We start from the raw sequence: 25086 nt of genomic DNA on the forward strand, positions 1-25086 counted from the left end.
CTCAACCCTCGGAGAGCGCCGTTGCTATGGGCGCCTGAGAGAGGCTGAGGACACGAGTGAGTGAGTGAGCGCAGATAACCCTGTGTGTAGGGCATCAGATAACCCTGTGTGTAGAGCACCAGGTAACTCTGTGTGTAGGGCATCAGATAACTCTGTGTGTAGGGCACCAGGTAACCCTGTGTGTAGGGCACCAGGTAACCCTGCCTGTAGGGCATCAGGTAACCCTGTGTGTAGAGCACCAGGTAACTCTGTGTGTAGGGCACCAGGTAACCCTGTGTGTAGGGCACCTGGTAACCCCGCGTGTAGGGCACCAGGTAACCCTGCCTGTAGGGCATCAGGTAACCCTGTGTGTAGAGCACCAGGTAACTCTGTGTGTAGGGCACCAGGTAACCCTGTGTGTAGGGCACCTGGTAACCCTGTGTGTAGGGCACCAGGTAACCCTGCCTGTAGGGCATCAGGTAACCCTGTGTGTAGGGCACCAGGTAACCCTGTGTGTAGGGCACCAGGTAACTCTGCCTGTAGGGCACCTGGTAACCCCGCGTGTAGGGCACCAGGTAACCCTGCGTGTAGGGAATCAGGTAACCCCGCGTATAGGGCACCTGGTAACCCCGCCTGTAGGGTACAGAACACCGGGAAGCCCTGCTGGTGGGGGTACAGGGCACCAGGCAACCCTGCGTGTAGGGTACCAGGCAACCACAGCGTTGGGAGCACAGGACACCCCTCCCTCTGTAGGGCACAGGGTACTCCTCCTCCCCGCAGGGCACAGGGCACGCAGCCTGCAGAGCACTGGCAACCTCGCCAGTGGTGTCAAAGGGCACCCTGCTGGAGGGGCACAGGGCAACCCTGCTATTGGTGTCACTGGGCACCAGCAGGGTGCACTGTGCTGGCAGCACCGATGCAATCAGCCCTTGAGCAGCGAAGGCAAGGTGTGAAAAGTCCACGCACAACATTGGAGCTGGACATGGAGCTTGCCCGTGTACGTTGTTGGTAATAACAAGGCAATCTGTCTGGGTACAGTGCTGGCAGTAGGATTCCAGCTTGTCTGTGGTCAGTGTGTGTGCTCTACCTGGATACAATGCTGCCAATGAGTGTACAGCCAACTAGTGAATAGTGCTGGCACACTGGTACAGTCTGTCTGTATAACACTCACTATGAGTGTGCAACCTGCCTGTGTATATCGCTGCATTGAAAGAACAGTCCGCCTGTAGCACTTATACGGCATTTGTGCTAAATATACAGCTTGCTTATGTACAGCACTGGCAGTAAATGTACTGCCTGCCCATGGAGAGCACTACCTATATCTCTGTATTATCACCTTCTTATAATATGGAGTGCTTGCAACATATGCCTGCATATCTTTTTTTTATTTTTACGTGCATACTTACTGCACAGTGTTGCTTTTGTGAGTGCACGTGGCTTGGGTGCTACTTGGACTACTCATATTTGCAGTTGTAATTTTGCCTTGTAAAAGGTCTATGTTACATCATATGTGAAAAGTTTGTTAATAATATGTTGGAACTTAGCTTTGGAACAATTGAAACAATTTGCTTAAAGGCATGTGGAAAATGCACATTACTGAGTCCATCACAAATGCTGGTTGAAAAAAATAGCTTTCCAGACATGGGTCTGTCGACCTGCAGACTTTGGCATTTCAAGTAGCAATCCAAGTACTGTATGAATGCAAATAAGTTTTCTGCAACACTCACACTTTCAGGCAATTAATTTCTCACTCCTACCATGCTTGGGATGAAAGTATTATTATTCTTCTGCCCCCCCAATCCTTCTGCAAATTACTTTAAAATCCTTACTCCCTAGTTTTTGACCAGTTTATTTAAAAATTGGACGCTATCGAGGCCCCTCAAATTTGTTTTCATCAATTAAATTTCCTACCAATGTTATCTATTTTGAAGAAAACAATGTTAGCTTATCCAATCCAATTGAAGGTGCACGTCAAATGAATGATTGCTGCTCACTTCGTGTTCATGCAAAATCTTGCCTAATATATTTGCAGCCTGACCACAAGAGATACTAGTGCATGATCTGCACTGCAGTATCACTCAATGCACAGGTTTCCTCTGTTAACAATAGATAATAGGTGCAGGAGTAGGCCATTCGGCCGTTCGAGCCAGCACCACCATTCAATGTGATCATGGCTGATCATCCCCAATCAGTACCCCGTTCCTGTTTTCTCCCGATATCCCCTGACTCCGCAATCTTTAATCTCCAACTCTTGAAAATAGACAGTCCAAAAACAAAGTTCACTTTCCGTTCCTGTGTCATGCTTGCACATGTTCTGAAGCGGTGAAAAATGTAACTTACAGTATTTGATTATATTCGAGGACTGTTTTTATATGTCTCTGTAACAAGTAGCAGTTGTTCTGTTTTGGTGGTATTTGTAGTAAGGTCTTAAAATATTGAAGATTTCACGTTGGACTTTCCGATTCATAAGTCAAGTAGTAAACGATCACTGATTCATTCTGGTGCTGTATGCTGACATGCATTGGGATTCCCTGACATTGTCATGTGCATTAATTTAAGACATTTGATTCTTTTAGATTATAATGGACATAGTGAGAGGCCAGTTTGATGAAATTGCATGTTCAGCAACTGGTTCTCGAACCCGCCCTGGGGGTCGAGTGGCAAGCGGTCATTCACTGGACCGGCGAAGACAGAGTGTACACTGCTCAGGAGCAATGATGGTTTTAACGCCTGAACCAAATTTATCCCAGGTAAACTGCATGTGCTCCGAACATCCACTTTATTTCCTCTCGTTGAACAGTTATTTCAGACAATTCCATAAGATGAATTTGTAAACAATAATGTAACCATTGCCATAACTAATGCCTCTAAATGAGAAAATGGCAGTGATGATTGGGGTAGAGAGCTTTCATCCCAACGTGATTGAGCTGAGAGAAGGTAGACACAAAATGCTGGAGTAACTTAGCAGATCAGGCAGCATTTCTGGAGAGAAGGAATGGGTGACGTTTCGGGTCGCGACCCAACTTCAGACACTGAAACTGAGAGACATTGGCCTAGAAATTCCTTAATCAAATTTCAAATTAAATGCTGCCATGTGGATGTACATGAGTTTGCATTTGAGTTTAGTTTATTGTCATGTGTAACGAGGTACAGTGAAAAGCTTTTGTTGCTTGCTAACCAGTCAGCGGAAAGACAATACATGATTCCAATCAAGCCATCCAAATTGTACAAATACATGATAAAGGAAATAATTTGATTAATGTTTAGTGCAAGATAAACCCAGTAAAGCCCGATCAAAGATTGTCCAAGAGTCTCCAATGAGGTAGATAGTAGTTCAGGATTGCTCTGGGAAGTAACTGTAGCTGAATCTGGAGGTGTGTATTTTCACACTTCCATACCTCTTGCCCAACAGGACAGGGGAGAAGAGGGAGTGGTTGGAGTGCGACTCATCCTTGACTATGCTGTTGGCCTTGCCAAAGCAGTGTGAAGTGTAAATGGAGTTAATAGAAGGGAGGTTGGTTTGTGTGATGGTCTGGGCTGCGTCCAAAATTCTCTGCTATTCCTTGCGGTCATGGATGAAGCTGTTCCCAAACCATGCTGTGATGCATCCTAATAAAATGCTTTATACGGTGCATTTGTAGAAGTTGGTGAGAGTTGTCGGGGACATGCGAACTTCCTAAGGATTCTAAGGAAATAGAGGCGTTGATGTGCTTTCTTGGCCATTATTTCAATATGGGTGGTCCATGAGAAGTTGTTGGTGATAATTACTTCTAGGAATTTAAAGCTTTCATTTCGACAGTACTTCGACGCCGTGAATACAAACAGGGTCTGTGTTATGCTCCACTTCCTGAAGTCGATCACTATCTCCTTTGTCTTGCTGACATTGAGGGAAAGGTTGTTGGTTCGACACCAGGACCCGAGGTACTCAATCTCCTTCCTTTACTATTTGATATCTGGCCCACAATGGTGGTGTCATCTGCAAATTTGTAAAGTGAATTGGATTTGTACATGGCTGCACAGTCATGGGTGTACAAGGAGTAAAGAAGGGGACTGAGAACATATCCTTGCGGAGCACTAGTGTTGAGTATTATCATAGAGGATGATTTGTCCCCTATCCTCACTGACTAGGGTCTCTTGGTCAGGAAGTCGAGGATGCAGTTGCAAAGATGAGCGCCGACTCCTAGTCCCACGAGTTTGTTGTTGCGCTTGGAAGTATGGTGATGATCTTGGATTTGCGTAATCTGGAATTTTGTGCCCTAATGCGACTGCACTGTATTGGAATAAAATAAATAATAGGAATAGCTCTATGGCACCTTGTGACTGCTGTACCATTCAATAAGACCATGGCTAATCTTTTACCTGGCTTAATATAGCTTGATTTTCTTAATTTGTATCGGAGTGTTAATTTGGGTTACAGCATCGGAGTCCAGGGTTAGATCCTGTATGTACGGAGTTTGTATGTTTTCCTGGGATGCTTCGGTTTCCTCCCACACTGCATACACATACCGGGTTTTAGGTTAATTGGCTTTGGTAAAGATTGTAAATCGTTCCCAGTGTGCACGATGCTGCTAGTGTATGGGGTGATCCCTGGTCGGCACAGAATCTGTGGGTAGAAGGGAGTGTTTCTACGCTGTATCTCTAAACTAAACAAAAAAAAATTAAGATCTGTTTGTAGAGATCTCAGAGGTTTATATTATTCTTGCACGACAGATCCAGCAACACAGGTTGGATCCTTTCTTCCAGTACTGTCTCTGTGAAGCTTTCGCATCCTTTGAATGTTCATATGGGGTTTTCCTGAGCGTGCTGATTTCCTCCTCAGACATGCTGGTTGGAAAGTTAATTACCTACTGCAAATTACCCCCTTGTAGGTAGGTGAAAGGAAAATCAGTTTTCAATTGATGGGCATTTGTGAGAGAGAATGGGCTACCAGGCAATACATAGACAAATGGGATTGAGAGATTGCTGTGAAACATGGCATAAACTTAATGGACCAAAATGCAAAGCCCAACATAAATTGAAGTAGTAGGCACACAACTGAAACTCACTGATGTCCCGGGCATTGATCGTGTAGTGTGTCTTATCAGTTGAACATTGGTTTCTCGGCATAAATTGTTAGTGTAGTTGAGATAAAGAACCATTTAGCTAAATTAAAATTACTCTTCTGATTGCAGGATAGATCCCAGTCTTTGGAAGGCTGTTTTAACCCTGCAGATTCCTCAACTAATTCTTGCTTTGATGACATGGACAGTGACTTGGAAAAGTTTAGTGAACAAAATGGAATGAAGACCTTGGGCACAAATGCCATGGATCCTGGAAAACAATATGAATGTCTTTCCTCACCAAGGGAACAAATGAAATCTAATACCTGGGAAGTTCAGATTTCAGATAAATCAGGTATATTAAAGCAATGCTCTGATATTTAAAAACTTGAGAATATTCCTTAATAACAACTCATTTTATTAACAGTCTATTTTGCAGAATAATCTTTACTTGTGGCTATTTGGCCGTTACGTAAGCTGATTAAAGGGACTCCGTCATATGATTTCATGATCCCGTATTTTTTCTGGTGAACTATATAAATTCTAATATGTTTGGGAAGTACCGAATTGGCCTACAACACACAGTGAATGTGCCTGTGTGAATGGAATCCAGTGACAAAGCTTGGGTCTGTTTGGAGTCCCTCTGAGCAAATTTGCCAATAGAATGCCATGTGAGGTGATTTTGAAGATCTGTCCTATGTTCAGTCTGACATGGTGTTTTGAGGTTTTTTTAATTAAACCTGTTAGATGCCAGTTATTGCCAGAAGGAGAAAACCGTCAAACTGCAAAATTTGATTTCATTTGGAATCCACTAAATCTTGTAAGACTAAACTTGTATACATCCAGTGGACATTTTGTTTTGTGCCATGGATGAGGTTTCATTCAATCAATAGAGTGACTGAAAATAGTAGTTTCTGTTGAATGTGCAGGAATAAAAGGACACAATGCCAAACCAATACACCGTCCAATCTCCACTGCTTCATACAATCAAGTTATTTCCTGATCCTAATAAAAGTTGGAAATAAACTTTGCTATAGTACATTTCTTATTGAAAGAAAATACTTTGCTCGATGCCATGACTTTGTAAACCCATAGGTAAACTGCAATTTGTCTTCCAACAATATTGTGGGCCAGGATTTTAATTCAGAAACTGACTTTCAAATTATTAAAGATGGTTGTTGTTAAATATCTGCCTGGGCTGTCAACTTGGGTTTCCATTGTGTTCCCAATTGAACTTTGTTTAGCAGCAATCATTGATCTCTAGAGTTGTGGTTATCTGTTGTAAGATCCTAAACATGGTAGGTATGTGAGCTTAAGCCCTTGCTGGGAATTGTGCACAGCAGTCAGAGGGGAAAGAAAAAGTAGAAGATAACGTCAAGCACTCTTGTCATTAAACAGTCTATAACCAACTGATCCAATTGCTGTTTTAGTGATTGAAGTGGCACTTTACCATTGGACTACAGTTAGAACATTACTTTCATCTGGTGTTGATCATTGCAAAGGAACACAATGATAGAACTAAAGTTTAAGCTACATTAATAAATGACACAAATCATACATATCAAATCGCTTATCTTTCTGTGTTCCTTTAGTATTTGTCTTCTGCACGTGGTTGATTGTCTCTGCATTCCCCCCGTGGCTGCATCTTGTGGTGGAAGATGGTCTTAGAGATTGACTTTGTGTCAAGATAGCCTCGCTTCAGACTATATCCTACTGGTGCAGATAAAGCAGCCTGAGGTGGCTGGGTGATTGGGCAACAGAAAGGGTACTGGCAGAGTGGCAATGGTGACATTACAAACACTGATTCCTGAAATAATATAGCAGTTTGCCCAATTGTTCTATTATCGATAGGACCTGGGTTGGACCTGGACAATTCTTGATTCATTGTTGGCCTGACCTGAAATTCTCAAATCCCTTTGGGTACTGCTATTCAAGCTACTTCAACAACTGTCTAAGCAAGCAAAAGGAGCATGAGAATGCATGGCGAGTGCTTGAGGTTCTAGTTCTCAGATATTGGGTGGCTTTTGTTTGTGGTGTAATAGGGGATGTTTGACATGAGGTATTTCCAGGTCTTGTTACATCTTGTTACACCTCTGGCCGAGTGTGGGACCATGTTCCTTCACCCTAGATCTACAGCTCACTCCTGAAGTGTCCCTAATGGACCCCATTACCTCCTGAACCATCCCAGACTCTGAATTTGTTTTCTCCGCCAGCTGCTAAAATGTAAGTTTGATGTTTGCCTTTCACTTTCTCCTTATCATGCATCTGCTGTCTCTTACTAAGTGCTGGATTCAAATCCCCTGCTGTTGCCTCTCCCATCCCCCCCCCCCCCCCCCCCTTACTCCCCTCTCTTCCCACCCACCCCCTAAGATTGACACTGGGTTGCTACGAATGCTGGTCAGACCTTGATTCAGGAGGCCAGATTTGTCTGTGGCTAACCTCCTGAATACAGACTGTGGAACCAAAGACTTGGTGGCACATTTTTGAATGCAAAGGAGTGCAATGTCTGGTCACCTGTGTATGAGGCATCTAAATTTTAATGTGGATAGTCATTTTTCAATTTCAAGGTGCAACAGAATATCTAGACAGTAAGTGTGAAGAGTAGTTTGTGAAGAGGAGAAAGATCATACAGTTATAATTGTCATTGGATTAAATTAAAGACATATCTGTTTCGTACAGACCTCCCCATGAACCTATTTGGATTTCAAGGCAAACTATACTCTTTGTATGATTTGCAGAGGTAATGATGAGTAATAAAGTTAATCTAAAGTGTGGAACTACAAATATCTGAAATGAAAAGAGTAATAGTCAACCCATGAGCACGATACATTAATTAGAAAATGCAATGAAGACTATTCATATTGTCTTACTGTCTTCTGTCTCTTCTATGAAATATTCCTTCTCCAACAGATTCAGAAGATAATTCTGAGGATTGCTTCATTGTCCAAGATCAGACAAAGCCATTGAAAAATGAGCCTGGTAGGAATTTATTTTTGGTTTTTGGAATTGATTCAAACTTTACATATTTAGTGGAGTATTATTAACCTATTTGAATCGAACACCCATTCTGCAATTACTTTACAATTTTTGCTGCCGTATGAGTTTTTCTATCATTCAGGAACTGGAAGCAGGAGCTTCAGATTTCTTGTAGCCTTTCTTTCTTCGGCAATGAGGATCAGGTGTGTTCATCGTGTTCCTTCCTGTGGGTCACAAACCTCCTTCTTATTAATCACAACCCTGAACAAATCCCTGCTGTGATTGTCACATTATCCTCACCCTGGTGTCTTGATATATAGTCTCCTCTCCCATCTGTTCACTGGGGACCTTGGTTGTAGGAACTGGCAGCCAGCTTGTTTGTCAATTTGGTTGGCTAAAAAGCAAAAAACAAAGATTTAAAAAAATATTTTGTTTTAAATAACTTTATTTTAAAAACGCGATGTTTTAATAATGAGGACTCAAGAAGGGTCCATACCTGAGATGTCACCTATCCATGTTCTTCAGAAGTGCTGCCTGACTCACTGAGTTGCTCCAGCATTTTGTTTATTCTTTTATAAACCAGCATCTACAGCTCCTATTTTTCAAAAATAAAGATGGCAAGTGATGTTATATTGCTTATACAAGTAATGATAACAAAGGTCTTCCTTTAATAAATATTAGATAAGCAAGAGGATATGGCTGACAACGATGAAGACCCCCAACTTGAACATGCAATAGCGAAAATGAAAACATTGGATAAGATTTTGGTACTGACAGAGGAAAAAGAAAGACAAGTAAAGAAACAGGGAGAAGAGCTGAAGAAAAAGCTTTGGGATGAATTTGAGGTAAAATACCACTAGAAATGCTTGTAATCTGTTTGTTGTTGACAATTAACAACGTCAAATATTCAGCTAAAGGCTAATGGAAATTACATTTTAAAGGATTTTTTTAATGCTGTAATTTTCCTTCTTTGAGCCAAATACTTAAATGCTAATAAAGCTTATTATGACGAATAATTTGCAGGGCCCTTTCTGTCTAGTTTAGTTTAAAGATACTGCACAGAAACAGACCCTTTAGCCCACCGAGTCTGCGCCAACCAATGATCACCCATGCACTAGTTCTATTCTACATACTAGGGACAATTTACAGACCAATTAATCTACAAACCTGCACATTTTTAAAATGCGGGAGGAAACTGGAAAAAATCCACGCAATCATAGCGTGCAAACTCCATATAGACAGCACCCGTATTCAGGATTGAATCCGGGTCTCTGGTGATGTAAGGCAGCAACTCTGCTGTTTGCCACTGAGCCACCCCTCGTTCTGCTTTGATAAATCTTGTACCTTTATTGTGAAAACTAATTCTTAACTACTTGCGAACATGACTATCAAAAATGCCATGCAAATATTCAAAGTTGGATATCAGCACCTGGAAGATGTACCCACTGAAATTTCATAATTCATTTCTTTAACCTCTGTTGGGTGCTGGTAATTTAATGTGGGATACGATGAACTTGCATATCATTTGAGATTTTATAACTTTTTGGTAATAAGAATAACAGGATTTTTAATTATTTCTGGTTTTGAAGCAAAACCTTTTGTTGAAATTAACTATCATTATTTCATGGAGTATAACATCTTTGTTTTGGGGGATTGGGTTCTGCTGGCAAGGTTGCATTTATTGCGCATTTCATTTGTACCTTGAAAATGTAGTGTTAAAATTATCAATGAATGTCTTGAATTCTTGAGGTCATGATGGTTCCATGATGGTATTGGTTAAGAAACTCTAGGGATTTTGTTCCAAAATAATGAAGGCATAATGTCCAAGATGGGATAGTATGCAATTTGAACAGGATGATATTCCCATGATATTACATTTTAGGTGTTGGAATTAACTTGCATGTTTTTGCAGTAGTTAGTAAACAGATGTTAATAATATCTTGGATTTTGAATTGCATTTTACAACATTGTGAATATCATTCATTTCGGAGCTTATTTTCCTACGAGTCAGTTATTTAGTATAATTAGCTTTGATATTTTATTTATAGATTGGTGAATGCCCACTATTTTAATTTCTATTTCCCTTCACTAAACTTGTGAGCTATATATAATACAGCTTCTTCCTGTTATGTTTCCATCAAAATTAGAGCAGTTTGGATTTTAAAATGGAAAAGAGAAAAAAAATTAAATGATGTTCCTTAACAGAAGATGATATTTGGTTGGTATATTTAAGAAATGTGTGGTGGAGTGAATGTGAAAATGGGTAAAGATGCAATATATTGGAGATTAAACAAAATGACTGTTTCAACATGGCTTTTGAAAGACGAATTTGAATCTCAACAGTAACTTTTATTTAACAAGAAGGAAATGGAAATGCAAAGTCAGAACAAGGTAATGAACGAGAAAAAAAAGTTTGGAAAATATCTAAAGAATTGGCATGCAATAAAACATGCCAGTTTACGGAACAGATTGTGTTGGAACCCGAGAAAATAATGAGAGGAAAGAAATAATGAGAGGAAAGAAATTTTGATGACAGTAAAAAGGATGTAAATTTTCATCTTCACTGCCTAGTTGTTCAGCAGTTTAGTTCCTCTGTCATAAAATCTGTTTTTTTTTTTCTATTCCATTATGGAATTAAAATTATGTGGGTTCCACAGCTCATTAATGACAAATGCTGATTACGACAAATAAAGTTAAATTGAGCAGAAAACTGTTGATAATAAAATGTACAGATAAGGGAAAAAAGGTCAAATAAGAAGGCAAGAAAAGAGAGGTAATTAAGAAGCAAAGGCAAAAGATATTAAGATATAGTCTAATGCAGTTCTTTTTATTCAGAACAGATTATAAAAAATCAATGCTTTTTAGTACCCTTTATTAAGCACTGACCATTTGATAGGAAAAGAGTAAGAAAGAGATTCAGAAGAAGACAAGCTGCAGGAATGTGAATACTGGAATCTCAGTGGCAGAAAAAGTAAGTTCTGAGAAAATAATTCAATATAAAATGTTTATTGCTAAGTAGAGTAGTGTACAATGGAAAGTGCAGGAAATGTAACATGAATTATTTAACTCTTATTCACTCACAATGCAAATAGGATATTGAGTGGGACGGGGTAAGGACATCTTTTAAGAAGTTGGTTATTACAATCGTGATCAGTTATTCTCATTCGACTCTGCTGCATGAGAGAACATATTCTCAACTTCACATTTGGATATATTCTATTCCATTTTGCTGATGTCAGCGTTCTTGTTCATGCAATCAAAATTATTTCCAGGGATTTTTGTTTTGCTAAATATTCACAGTTCAGAAAAAATCCTACAATAATTTCATAATTTTCCTGAAAATATTGTTCCCCAATCAATACCATTTTCTGCAGTATATAGATTTTGTTGGTACATTGGGTTACCAAATGAATTTCTACATTTAAATGTTGAAATTTAACTGAAATATAACTGGCTACATCCAGTTTTTACTGCCACAACATAGGGTTGTTAGTTCTTCAACAATAAATTCTATGTGATTAAGGCATTAGCGGTTTCAAACAAACAGCTTCTGCAGGATGACATTAATTGACTGACAATTAGTGTAATCTGGTATACTCGGGTGTTTAAAAACGATCACTTTTGATTTTCAAGGCTACCTTCTAGGTCACCTGTCCCGAACATCAATAAAAACAGAAAGTAGTGGAAACATTCAGCAGGTTAGTTGCATTTGTGGAAAGAGAAACAGAAAAGATTTCAAGTCATGGACCCTTTATCGGAACTGGCAAAGGGACAAAACAAATTGGGTTTCAGTTGGTTTTGAGGTGGGGTGGGGGTGGGGGGAGGGGGGGGGGGGAGGGATAAAAGGACAAAGGGAATATCTCTAACAAAATGAGGTCACGATTGCCATGATCTATCTGGTTGATAGTGTCAGTAAGAGAGAGAGAATGAAAGGTCATGTAAGATGCAGGTCAGAGCGGCACAAAATACAGTGTACCTAGCAAGTCTGGTAGTGCTGCTGGAGAATAAAGAACTGAATTAACATTGCAGACAATGTATACAGAAAAAGCAAGTTAAATATAGATTTTGAACTTGATCTTGAATTCAGAAGGCTACATTGTACCCAGATGGAAGTTGAGGTGCATTTTCTGAAGCCTACATTGGGTCTGCAACAGGTATGTAGGTCAGGAGACTCGGGGTTGTCCCTGTGGGTGAACAAAAGTGCTTTGCAAAGCAGTACACTACACTGCATTTGTATTTTTCAGTGCAGCGGAGAACATATTGTAAATATCAAATAAAATGTACTGGAATTGAAAGCGTGCATGGAAATGACTGCTTTGCCCGAAGATAACCTCCGATCTTGGATGATGACAAGTGATGAAGCAAATACATGCTGCATTCACAATTCTCTGCAATTTCTTGTGGTCTTGGGCAGAGTTGTTGTCAAACCAAGTTGTGATTCATCTTAAAAGGATGCTTTCTACAGTGCACCTGTACAAGTTTGTAAGAGTTGTTGGAAACATGCCAAACTTCCTTTGTCTTCTGGAAGTAAAGATATTGGTGTGATCTCTTGGCCACAGATTCAGTGTGGTTGGTCCCGGACAAATGTTGCTGATATTTACATTGAGGAGCTTTGAGGCTCTTGACCATTTCCACTTCGGCATCAGTGATGCTGACAGGGGAGTGCATTAGCTCCTTTGTCTTGCTGACATTGTGGGAGAAGTTGTTGTCCTGCAGTCATGTTACTAAGCTTTCTGTCTCCTTCCTGTACTCCATCTTGTCATTGTTTGAGATCTGACCCGTCACTGTAGTAATATCAGTGATGAGTATAGGGCCATAGATATGGCACCTTCCATGGATCTGTTGTGACAGTAGGCGAACTGCAGTGGTTTAGTTTACTTACAATAATTGATGTTGCATCTAATATGTTTCCAAAGCTGCTGCAAGCAAGAATGTAATTGTTCTGGTTAATTTCTAATGCATGTGGCTTATCAACACTCTTAACTGTTGAAGTGCTAACTATCTTCTATAAAGGGAAAACCCTACATAAATACTTGCTACTGTCAAGTTTAATAATTTTTTCAGTATTAATATCGTCAGGGTGCAAGCAATGGTATTAGAGATGACTGTAGTCCTTGTAATCAGATTGATTTTAAAATCTATTTGATGGTATAATATTCTTTGAGAAATTATGATCATAGGGGAATAATTACAAAATGTTTCAAAGAACAATCATTTCAATCTGTGAAGGTCACAAAGGAGAATACTTCATTTATGTTCAAAGTATACTGTGTAATGAAATAGCAAATTTGTATGTTAAAATTAGAAAACTATGGCAGTCCAGAATTAATAATTTTCTTTGTTTCAGAATGCAAAACCAGAGGGAATGGTGGAGTGCCCTGAGGTGGCAGAAAATACAATGAGATTCTTGGCACTGACACCAAGTGGAAATGGTGAGTCAGAAGAAAGTCAAAGGCTAGCTAATTTGTACAAGATAATATGAAACCAATTAAATAATTGAAGCTACCAAACCTAATGAGAAATATTCTGACATAAGAGCAGAGGTTATTGGCAATGTGATTCATTGTTGTTTTTTTCATTTATAACTCGACATGTAATTAAAGGCGAGAAACAAATGTATCAAAGGAAAACATTGTAATGACTCATTTTGTCATATTGATTTTCTATCAAATGTTTCATATCCTATCAAAAAAGTTATTGGCTCATTACTCATTGATGATTACAGACCCTTCTGTGTCCACAACAAAAAGTTGTTAATACTGCCCAGTCCATCGCCGGCTCTGACCTCCCCACCATCGAAGGGATTTACATATATATATATATATACACACACACACACACACACACACACACACACACACACACACACACACACACACACACACACACACACACACACACACACACACACACACACACACATACTCCCCACCATTGAAGGGATTTACATATATATATATATATACACACACACACACACACACACACACACACACACACATACACACACACACACACACACACATATATACAACTCCGCCGAGTTGGTGTATGGGCCTCCGTTAACGGTGTCTGGGGAGTTCATCCCGCCGGCACGTGGCCAGGTGGAGCAGCCTTCAGACGCTCTGCAACGTCTTCGGCAGACGGTGGGCAAGCTGGCGCCGGTGCCCACTTCTCGTCATGGGTCCTTCCGTCCGCACGTTCCCTCTGCTCTGGAGGACTGCCAGTTTGTTTTTCTGCGCAGGGATGCACATCGGACACCTCTACAGCGGCCGTACGAAGGCCCCTTCCGGGTCTTGGAACATGGCTCGTCGACTTTCGTCCTGGACATGGGGGGTCGGCGTGAGACTGTTTCAGTTGCGCGGTTGATGCCAGCACATATTGATATCGATCGGCCGGCGCTGGTAGCGCTGCCCCGTAAGCAAGGGCGGCCTCTGTCTAGGGTACCTCCTCCTCTGGCTACTTCGTCCCCCGCACTTGTTGATCAGTCGCCTGTTCGGGGGCCGAGCGTTGTGTGCACCCGGGTTGGCCGCCGTGTACGCCCTCCTGTCCGTTTCGTACCTCGGGTACTTGGGGGGGGTCCTGTGGCGGTCCCTGGGGGGTAGGCCACTCCTTGGATCATCCCCCTCGCAGATTGAGGGACAGGGGCGTTGGTCTGCCACGGGGTTTGCTGACCACACTCCCTAGGGGTTCTGACAAGGGTGTCGTGGTGTGTACTCTGACTGTTGGAATTAAAAAGCTTCTTTTGAATCCGCGTGGCGTCTGGTCTTTTCCTGACCTTGACCAGGCCACTACAATATATATATATATGCAAATCCCTTCGATGGTAGGGAGTATATATATGTGTGTGAGTAAACACACTGAACACACGTTTATTATATTGTTTACAATGTACTATGTTTACATATTCTGTTGTGCTGCAGCAAGTAAGAATTTCATTATTCTATCTGGGATATATGACAGTAAAACACTCTTGGGCTACAAATATCCCAATCTACACATGAACGACCCCCCACAAATATTGGTCAATTCAAACAGTCTTGAAATATATCTGAGATCTCATGAGAATTGTTTTAGAAAGTGATATTGACACGTGCAACAATGCTCTATTAAACAATGTAATAACCATTGATATCCAACCAAAATCAATCTGAAGAAGGGTCTCGACCCAAACCTATTCGTGTTCTCCAGTGAAGCTGTCTGACCTGCTGTGTTACTCCAGCTTTTTGTGTAACTATGATTTAAATCTTCAGTTTAAATCAGCATCTGCAGTTCCTTCCTACACATTAATTGTTATGCTTTGTTTTCAAGTTAAAAGAGTGTTAAGTAAATTTAGTTTACAAGTAAATATGTTGTATTTTTTTAAATAATTTAAATGTTCCTGATTTTCCAAAAAATTATAAAGCGTTCAAAAGACATTAGTGAGCTGCTTAAACACTATTAGGCTATTCTAGGAGTAGGTCCTCAAAATGCACTAGCTGAGGCCTTTACCTGATTTTACTTCGGAGTCACGTGAGTGACTACGTGAAGAACCCGCTCAGTGCGCAGGCGCGGCATTACACCAGCAGTGCAACAGCGGCTGCCACGGGAGTTAGGCACTCCCGTTACAGCATGAACCGGACCGTCAGGTGAGTACCCTGAGGTCGGGTTTTCTTTTACAGGTGAGCCTTTTTCTGCTTGTGTTTTTTACAGGCAGAGAAAAAGGCTCTGGAACAAAACTGTCCCCCGTTTTCCCGTCGGGGAGGGGGGCAGCAACAGGCGGTAGGAGCGTTACCCGGTGTTCCGTAATTCCCCGACACCGTGCTGAGGCCAGCCCGCTAGTACCTGAAGCAGCGGGCTGGACGCATAGCCACTCGAGAGGCATTCGGCAGGTGTTCCCGATGTCGGACGGGACGTCTCTCCACCCGCACGGGGGGAGAGAGAGCCGCCTGAGCCGCTGGAGCGGCTCACGGAGCAGGTGCCTGCGAGACGCGCTGCTTGAGGGGCGCTCTCGCTACTACAAGGCACAAAAGCTCCAGAAGAACCTGTCCCCCGCTCGACTCCAGCGGAGGAGCGTTCCATTGCAGGGGGGGCAGCAACAGGCGGTAGGAACAATTACCGGTCGCTCCGCTATCCCCATCACCGCGCCGAGCCCAGTCCCGCTAGTGCCTGAATTGCGGGCTGGATGTCTAGCTATCCGAACAGGCATCCGGCCGGTGGCGTCCGATTCATCGGACGGGGACATGTCTCCACCTAAATGGAGGAGAGACAGCCGCCTGAGCTGCATCCAACAGCAATTGGAGCAGCTCCAGCGAGATGCGCAGAAAGAGTGCTCTCGCGGAGGGAGGTCAGGCACCCCCTCCACAGTGCTTCATGCACTGCCCTCTGCTCCCTCATTACTGGAGGCTAGCATTGGTGACCAGGGCTGGGCTGGTCTGGAACAGGGGCAGGCGGACGAATTCGGGAGTATGCCAGGGGTGCAGGAACATGAAGAGCTGTTGGGTGTGATGGACCGCTTGTAGCAACCCCACGGGCTGGAGCACCGCTGGAACCAAGAATGGCGGCCAGCATCAACCATTACTGGAAAAGGTGCTCGCTGAGGTGCTGAAACAACACAGCACCAGAAAACGGTGAGGCCCTCAAAGTAAAAAGTGTCAACAGCCAAATCTGGGGGCATGTGGGTCACACATCCGGACCCAAGAACTCAAGCTACAGCGGATCCTAAGGCTCCTGACGTCGGCCATCACAGCCTTTGCTCGTTCCGTGGAGACCACGGAGATGGATACCTGCCAGCAGGATGTGCTGGCATTAATGTGTACCACACAATTTGAGATCAACAATCTCCGGAGGGAAACATAAGACCTGCCCTCAATCCCAAATTTGCTGGCTTGTGTAAAGCCCCAGCTGCGGAGACGGACGCGCTGCTATTTGGGAAAGATTTCAATAAAAAACTGAAGGAGATGCAGGAAGCATCAAAAACCTTCGGCCTAATGAGGGCAGGCCCCGGGACGAGCAAACCAAGACCTCCGATACCCAAGCGGCAGCACCCCACGGCATCCACCAGTCGACGTCCGCAATATGGGACTGGTGAACGCTTGGGGTCCGCACATTATCCCCAAAGATCTTTTAGATCAGGGCCCGCAGCGGACCCTCTGGAAAATGCGCCTCCCCCCAACATCGCCAGCATGTCAGAACAAAATCTTCAGGAAAATGAAGAAACAGAATCGCCAATAACCATGGAGGTAGGTGGGTCTGGTCCCTACCAGCATATAGAGAATAAGGGTGCTTTATTAACAGGGGGGAGATTACACTTGTTTAAAGAAGCATGGGGTATGGTCACGAGTGACAAGTATATACTCAACAACATTACAGGATATAAAATACAATTCATGTCAGAAAAAACGCCGCCAGTTCAACAATGGCCCCAAAGGGCATTTCTCCCTCCGTCAAAGAGAAACGTGAGGGACCAGCTGAACTGGTGAGACTTATCACAAAGGGGGTCATCGAAAAGACCAAACATGAACCTTTGGAATTTGTATCGAATATATTCACTAAAACCAAAAAAGATGGTGTCTGTCGCATCATCATTGACTTAACATCACTAAACAAATTTGTTAAGTATATACATTTCAAAATGGAGACATATGTTACTGCCAAACAACTGAATTCCAAAGGACACTTCATGGCAAGCATTTATCTTAAAGATGCTTACTATCTAGTACCCATATACAAGGATCATCGCAGATACCTAAAATTTATCTGGATGGTACAAAGCATTGCCCTATGGGCGAACTTCAGCCCAAGATTATTCACCAAAATATTGAACCCAGCCATGGCAATACTAAGAAAACAAAAACATATTGTCATGGCATATCTGGAGGATATTCTCATAGTAGGGAAAACGATGGAATTGGCTGTGGCAGCAGTATCAGCTACAAAACAGCTCCTCGAAACTCTGGGGTTCGTCCTACATCCAGATAAATCTAAGTTGAAGCCATCCACTATCATGGACTACCTGGGCTTCACAATTAACTCAGTCCATATGATTGTCACCTTGCCAAAGGCAAAAATGGTTGAATTAGCACAATCATGCAACAAATTAATGGTCAACGAGCGACCAACTATTCGACAAGTAGCAAGAGTAATTGGGGAAATGGTAGCAGCATTTCCGGCTACACAATTCGGACCTTTGCACTATCAAAAAACTTACAGAGAGCAAAGGTACGGGCAATAAAACGACATACAGGTCACTATGATCGTGTCATGAACTTACCCACTGAAGCAATATCAGAGCTACAGTGGTGGGCAGAAAACGTTTGGCATAGTTTCAGCCCTATCTTTATCACTAACCCTACTTTAGTTATTCAAACAGATGCCAGTGCTCAAGGCTGGGGAGCGACTAACTCCATATCCAGCACAAGTGGTAGATGGACTAAACTAGAGTCATCATTACTACTTACACTGGGCATTAACTATCTAGAGATGTTGGGCGCCTTTTATGGTTTAAAAGCATATTTATCTAATATGCAGCACTTGCATGTTCGGTTACAAATTGATAAATACTACGGTGATGGCTTATATTAACCATATGGGTGGCATAAAATCATTATCATGCGACAAATTGGTCAACATGATTTGGCAATGGTATGTCGAAAGACATATTTGGCTATCAGCTACTTACCTACCAGGTAAGCTAAACACCCATGCCATGAGAAAATTAAACGCCTGGGTTGCAAGTTTGAACAGACCTTACCTGGAACTGGGATTGTCCAAACAAACCATCACCACCATGTCGGCATCCCTTCGAACATCCACCAAGAGGCAGTACTTAACCAGCATCAAAAAAGGGAGAAGTACTGCCAGGTTAGGTGTGAGAAAAAACGTTTTCACCCTGAGAGTTGTGAATTTGTGGAATTCCCTGCCACAGCGGGCAGTGGAGGCCAAATCATTGGATGGATTTAAGAGAGAGTTAGATAGAGCTCTAGGGGCTAGTGGAATCAAGGGATATGGGGAGAAGGCAGGCACGGGTTATTGATTGGGGACGATCAGCCATGATCACAATGAATGGCGGTGTTGGCTCGAAGGGCCGAATGGCCTCCTCCTGCACCTATTTTCTATGTTTCTATGTTTCTATGAAACATGGACAACATACGCAACAGCTACAGCTACAGCCACCAACATACTGGAGTTCCTGGCCATCTACACCACGATGTAGGGATCAGCTACAGTGCCATCAACACAGCGCAGAGTGCTCTTTCTGCTTATCTCAAACCAGCGGCAGGACAACAGGCGATGGGATCCCATCCACTGGTGGTAAAACTGATGAAGGGCATTTACAATATCAAGCCCTAAGCCCAGGTATACCCATATTTGGGATATCAGTGTGGTCCTGACATATCTCAGGGAATGGCCACCAGCCAGATCCCCCGGCCTCGAGCAAGCTACACTAAAGACGCTCATGTTGATGGCACTTGTATCCGCTCAGAGGGTCCAGTCACTACACCTATTGCGACTGGACAACATGATCACAGCTCCAGACCAGATCTGTCGTTATCCAGCGACTGGTCAAACAGAGCAGACCAGGAACACCTAATCCAGTCGTGGCTTACCCACCAGAACCACGGTTATGTGCCATGACCCACCTACTATCCTACATAGACACAACCAGAATATTCGAGGGAGATGAAAAGCCTTGTGGGTCAGTCACAAAAACCTTATGGTGGGGTACGAGCCAAACCATTGCGAGATGGCTCAAGCAGGTGCTAGAAACTGCTGGGATAAACACTAACACGTACAAATTTTATTCCACCAGGGCAGCATCCATGTCGACGGCTAAAGAATGGACATGCCTATAGACCACATCCTGGCTACAGCAGGATGGTGGGAAGGGAAAAGACCGTTCAGAAATTTTATAATAAGCCGTTGGCAAAACCTGGTTTATTTGCAGTAAAGATTTACGAACTGCAAATATTTAATTTAAGCCCAGGGGAGCAACTTAATTCTTTGTTGTTATTGTTTAAAAAATACCATTGTGTTTTTCTACAAATGGACTCATTGGTTCATTACGATAACACTTCCTCCCTCAAGAACTTCGGCAGTGAGTGAAATGAAACTGTTACACGGTTTGAAATCACAGAGCTTTGAAATCTTCACGTAGTCACTCACGTGACTCCGAAGTAAAATAGTAAGATTAAACGAGAACTTACCAGTTTGAAGTTTGATCTGTATTTTATGAGGAGTTACGATGAGGGATTACGTGCCCTCCGCTCCCACCCTCATTATATGGATCAAACTAATAAATTGATGTCTCCTCATCTTTACTATGTTTACTTCAAATAACTGTGTCTATCTGTGATTCCACACCGCTGCTTGGAAGTATGCCGCGCCTGCGCACTGAGCGGGTTCTTCACGTAATCCCTCATCGTAACTCCTCATAAAATACAGATCAAACTTCAAACTGGTAAGTTCTCGTTTAATCTTACTATTATGGGCCATTCTCCTTTCTGAGGAAATGTCACCCACTGAGTTTCAAAGTCCATTGCAACTAAAATATGCAAAACAAAATAAACCTGTAGTAAAGTATAAACACATCAGTATAAAATTTTCTTTATTTTGTATTTTCTATATTTATTTGTGACCCCAATCGTGTAATCTTTCCTTTCCTTTATTTAAATCAGGTGCAGAACAGGTTTCGTCTATATTCCACACTCAACTCCCTATGGAGGACTATGAAAGGAAACGCAATGAACAGGACCATGGTAAGAATTTAGAAAAAATATGTATTTATATTGTCTACTTTTCCTATCTACTCTGTTAAATGTGCAGAGCAATTGTCTACAATGCTTTTTTTAAAATAAAAAGCAATCCACAACTTTGATACTTGAAATGGGTAGACTTTTTCTGTTTGTTTAAGCGCTTTCTCATGGGGCGACTTGACGCAAGATGTAACCAGAGTGAAGTGGTCGTGGTCTAGCACGATATCACACGATATAACGGGGGGTAGATAAAGAGTTCCCACGGGTACTCGGCATTTCTGTTATTTGTGCGAGTGACTTGTCCGTCTCCCGAGCTTTACCGTTAAATCTTGAATGAACATTGTGAATCCCCATTCATAAAAGAGAAGGTAATTGCGCGGGAGGGTTAATAATTGACAATCGGCTGCTGCCTGCCCGCTGAGTTAAAAAGTTCCCACGGTCACGATATACAGTGTATCGTGAGTCTTGCGTGGGAACTTTTTAACTCAGCGGGCAGGCAGCAGCAGATTGTCGCTCCCTTCAGTTTCACCCCACCTACACCCCTCTGCTTCCCGGCCATGTGTGTGACCCCTTCCCTCCCCTCTTCAGCTCCCCGCCCATTGCACCGGCGCGGGGGCTTTGCACTGTCTTCACGTCGGCGATGCCAGCAGGTCAGTGCCAGTCACCGGAGACGTCTGGACCAACGGGACACCGACCCCCAGGCCCACTGCAAGCACTGAGATCCCAGATACCCACAGCCAGCAGCAGCGCAGCCCCGTTCCAACTCCAGAGGAACACGCTCCCCGTAGGGACAGAAGCTGATGGTGTGCAAGGTACGTCTTGTTCTTGGGGTTGCGGATGAGGGGGCGCAGCTCGGGCTGTGACGTCTCCGGCCACCCCCCTGTACAGGAGCTGAGACTGGGTACTGTGGGGTTGTTTGCAGTTGCAGAGGGAGGGGGCAAGGGCGGTACACAGTTCACAGTCTCAGTTCCAGTCCAGGGGGGTGGCCGGAGACATTAGGACCAACGGGACACCGACTGCAAGCACGGAGATCCCAGAGACTCAGAGCCAGCAGCAACTCTAGCCCAGCCCCGCTCCAACTCCAGAGGAACCCGGGTTGCGGATGAGGGGGCGCGGATTCCTCTGGAGTTGGAGGGACAGGGAGACACAGCGGCTTTTGAGAATGGTGGGCAATCACTTCCAAAGTTCTGCCCACACAGTCAGTACACCTCTCCTACACTTGTCTCCCGCACTAAGATCATCTCGCCGAGAATGATCCCAGCCTAACAGCATGTTCATTCCAGATTACTCATCTTCTGTCCCCTCTGTCCAGCTTCCGGGTTCACCGTTCGCAGGAGTTCCCACGGTACACGCAAGAGTTAATACGGATATCGCACTGGCCACTACGTGCATATAATGTTGCAATCTTCAACCACAAGTGTACAAGTCACTCTTGGAGAAATTCAAGCTTGCTTGAATTTTCTCCCGAGTCACCAAGTTACACGAGTACCTGCCATTAGCGCCACGGTGGTCCACAGTGGTCCACGAATGCCGTACGGTTATCGCACGGGATTCCCACGATGTTCAACTCTGGTTAACTCTTGCGTCAAGTCGCCCCGTGAGAAAGCGCTATTACTGTTTAAATTTTAGGTCAGTAGTTTAGAAATACAGCATTAAAACGGGCCCTTTGGCACACCGAGTCCTTGGTCTCTGGCACTGTGGGGCAAAAGCTCTACCGCTGTGCCACTGTACCGCCTTAGTTTTAATTTGTTTATATTTCAGTAACGTTGAACTATGTAGGATATACCTGATCTATTTCCCATCTTCCCTTGCCCACTCTGAATGCACTACATTGCCATGTTTTCTCTCCCTGTCATCCCCTATTTGCAACCACTATTATTGTATTCGCGGAGAAGAAGCTCACACTGTGTTTTTGATTTTCTGTTTTTGGATTGAATTCTGTTTTTGATTTGTGTCATTGTGATGTCTTTAATTACTTGTTTTGCTCCGATTATATGTTTTTATTCCGATTACTATGTAAGGTGTCCTTGAGATGTGTGAAAGGCGCCCATTAAATAAAATTTATTATTATTATTATTAACTCCAGCTCAACTCTGCCTGTCCCGCCGGGATAACCTACAGCCCTGGACTGACGGGACACCGGCCCGGAGCAGTGGAGTTAGCGCTTCTTCTCCGTGCTGGCTGTAAACCTGGGCCGCCACTGCTCCGGGCTGGTGTCCTGTCAGTCCAGGGCTGTTGGTTAACCCGCCGGGAGACCCGGGTTCGATTCTGACTACGGATGAAACGCAGGTCTGGATACATGCAGCAGCACAGCTGCCGAGAATGTTTATCGCGAGTGACCTATGACCTGGGCATGAGCAGTCGGAATACCAAACTCGCTTATAGTTCATAGCTTTGCATAGCTGCTATCTGAAACAGAGTAGCACCTCCTATGAAATTTGGGAGATCAGGGAGAAGTCATCTCTTCCTGAAGACAATATTTGCAGGAAGTGTGACTAGCTGCAGATTGTCTCCAATTGCATGGATAAGTTGGATTAACTGAGGAGCGATCGGGAGGCAGGAAGTATCTTTGTCAGTATTTTCAGAGAGGTGGTCATATATCAAGATAAAACAACTGCAGTTGGTCTGCAGTTTATTTAATGCAAATAGTATAACTGGTAAGGCAGGTACACAAAATTGCTGGGGAAACTCAGCGGGTGCAGCAGCATCTATGGAGCGAAGGAAATAGGCGACGTTTCGGGCCGAAACCCTTCTTCAGACTGATGGGGGGTGGGAGAAAGAAGGAAAAGGGGAGGAGGGGGAGGAGCCCGAGGGCGGGCGGATGGGAGGGGGGGAGGAGACAGCTAGAGGGTTAAGGAAGGGGAGGAGACAGCAGGGGCTAGCAAAATTGGGAGAATTCAATGTTAATGCCATAAGGACGCAAGGTCCCCAGACGGAATATGAGGTGCTGTTCCTCCAATTTCCGCTGTTGCTCACTCTGGCAATGGAGGAGACCCAGGACAGAGAGGTCGGATTGGGAATGGGAGGGGGAGTTGAAGTGCTGAGACACCGGGAGTTCAGGTAGGTTTTTGCGGACTGAGCGGAGGTGTTCGGCGAAACGATTGCCCAACCTACGCTTGGTCTCCCCGATGTAAATCAGCTGACATCTAGAGCAGCAGATGCAGTAGATGAGGTTGGAGGAGATACAGGTGAACCTTTGTCGCACCTGGAACGACTGCTTGGGTCCTTGAATGGAGTCGAGGGGGGAGGTGAAGGGACAGGTGTTGCATTTCTTGCGGTTGCAACGGAAAGTGCCCGGGGAGGGGGTGGTGCGGGGGGAAGGGAAGAATTGACGAGGGAGTTGCGGAGGGAGCGGTCTTTGCGGAAGGCAGACATGGGGGGAGATGGGAAGATGTGGCGAGTGGTGGGGTCACGTTGGAGGTGGCGGAAATGGCGGAGGATTATGTGTTGTATTTGGCGGCTAGTGGGGTGAAAGGTGAGGACCAGAGGGACTCTGCCCTTGTTGCGAGTGCGGGGATGGGGAGAGAGAGCAGTGTTACGGGGTATGGATGAGACCCTGGTGTGAGCCTCATCTATGGTGGCGGAGGGGAATCCCCGTTCCCTGAAGAACGAGGACATTTCCGATGCCCTGGTGTGGAATGTCTCATCCTGGGAACAGATGTGGCGTAGGCGGAGGAATTGGGAGTAGGGGATGGAGTCTTTACAGGGGGCAGGGTGGGAAGACGTGTAGTCCAGATAGCCATGTGAGTCAGTGGGTTTGTAATGTATGTCGGTCAGGAGTCTGTCCCCTGCGATGGAGATGGTGAGGTCAAGGAATGGTAGGGAAGTGTCGGAAATCGTCCAGGTGTATTGGAGTGCCGGATGGAAGTTGGTGGTGAAGTGGATGAAGTCAGTCAGTTGTGTGTAGGTGCAGGAGGTGGCCCCAAAGCAGTCGTCAATGTAACGGAGGTAGAGGTCGGGGATGGGGCCCTGGTACGTCTCGAACAAGGATTGTTCAACGGTAAGGCAGATTGATCTTGGAGCCTGGATTAGTTCAAAAAAGTACAATATTGCGGCCATGACAGAAACGGTTGCTAAAGGGCAGGACTGGCAGCTGAACGGTCCACGATACAGAATTTTTAGATATGACAGAGAGGCATGTAAAAGAGCTGAGGGAGAATACCGCAGCTGCAGAAAGCAGGACATTTTGGAGGGTTTATCCAGAGAACTCTGGAATAAGAACAGTGTGATCAATATGATGGCGTTATTGGACTCCTGATAGCTGTTGGGAGCTAAAAGAACAGATTTGCAGGCAGGTCATGGAAGGATGTGAAAGCACCAGGGTTATTGCAGTAGGTAATTTTAACTTTCCCAATAAT

The 25086-nt window shown here is 43.9% G+C and overlaps 1 protein-coding gene across 1 annotated transcript in view; it reads left to right on the forward strand.

Annotated features, from left to right (window-relative positions):
• Window positions 1-149: 149 nt before the first annotated feature.
• The window catches only part of fsip1 (fibrous sheath interacting protein 1), a 309058-nt gene continuing 284121 nt past the window's right edge, over window positions 150-25086 (forward strand). The window contains exons 1-8 of the mRNA XM_033026920.1: window positions 150-170; window positions 2556-2729; window positions 5151-5373; window positions 7929-7997; window positions 8676-8839; window positions 10891-10965; window positions 13342-13426; window positions 20651-20731. Coding sequence (XP_032882811.1) covers window positions 2562-2729; window positions 5151-5373; window positions 7929-7997; window positions 8676-8839; window positions 10891-10965; window positions 13342-13426; window positions 20651-20731 — 865 coding nt within the window. The 5' untranslated portion in view covers window positions 150-170; window positions 2556-2561. The remainder of the gene's footprint in view (window positions 171-2555; window positions 2730-5150; window positions 5374-7928; window positions 7998-8675; window positions 8840-10890; window positions 10966-13341; window positions 13427-20650; window positions 20732-25086) is intronic.

This window comes from Amblyraja radiata, chromosome 9 (genome assembly GCF_010909765.2).
Source record: "Amblyraja radiata isolate CabotCenter1 chromosome 9, sAmbRad1.1.pri, whole genome shotgun sequence".
Taxonomy (NCBI): Eukaryota; Metazoa; Chordata; class Chondrichthyes; order Rajiformes; family Rajidae; genus Amblyraja; species Amblyraja radiata.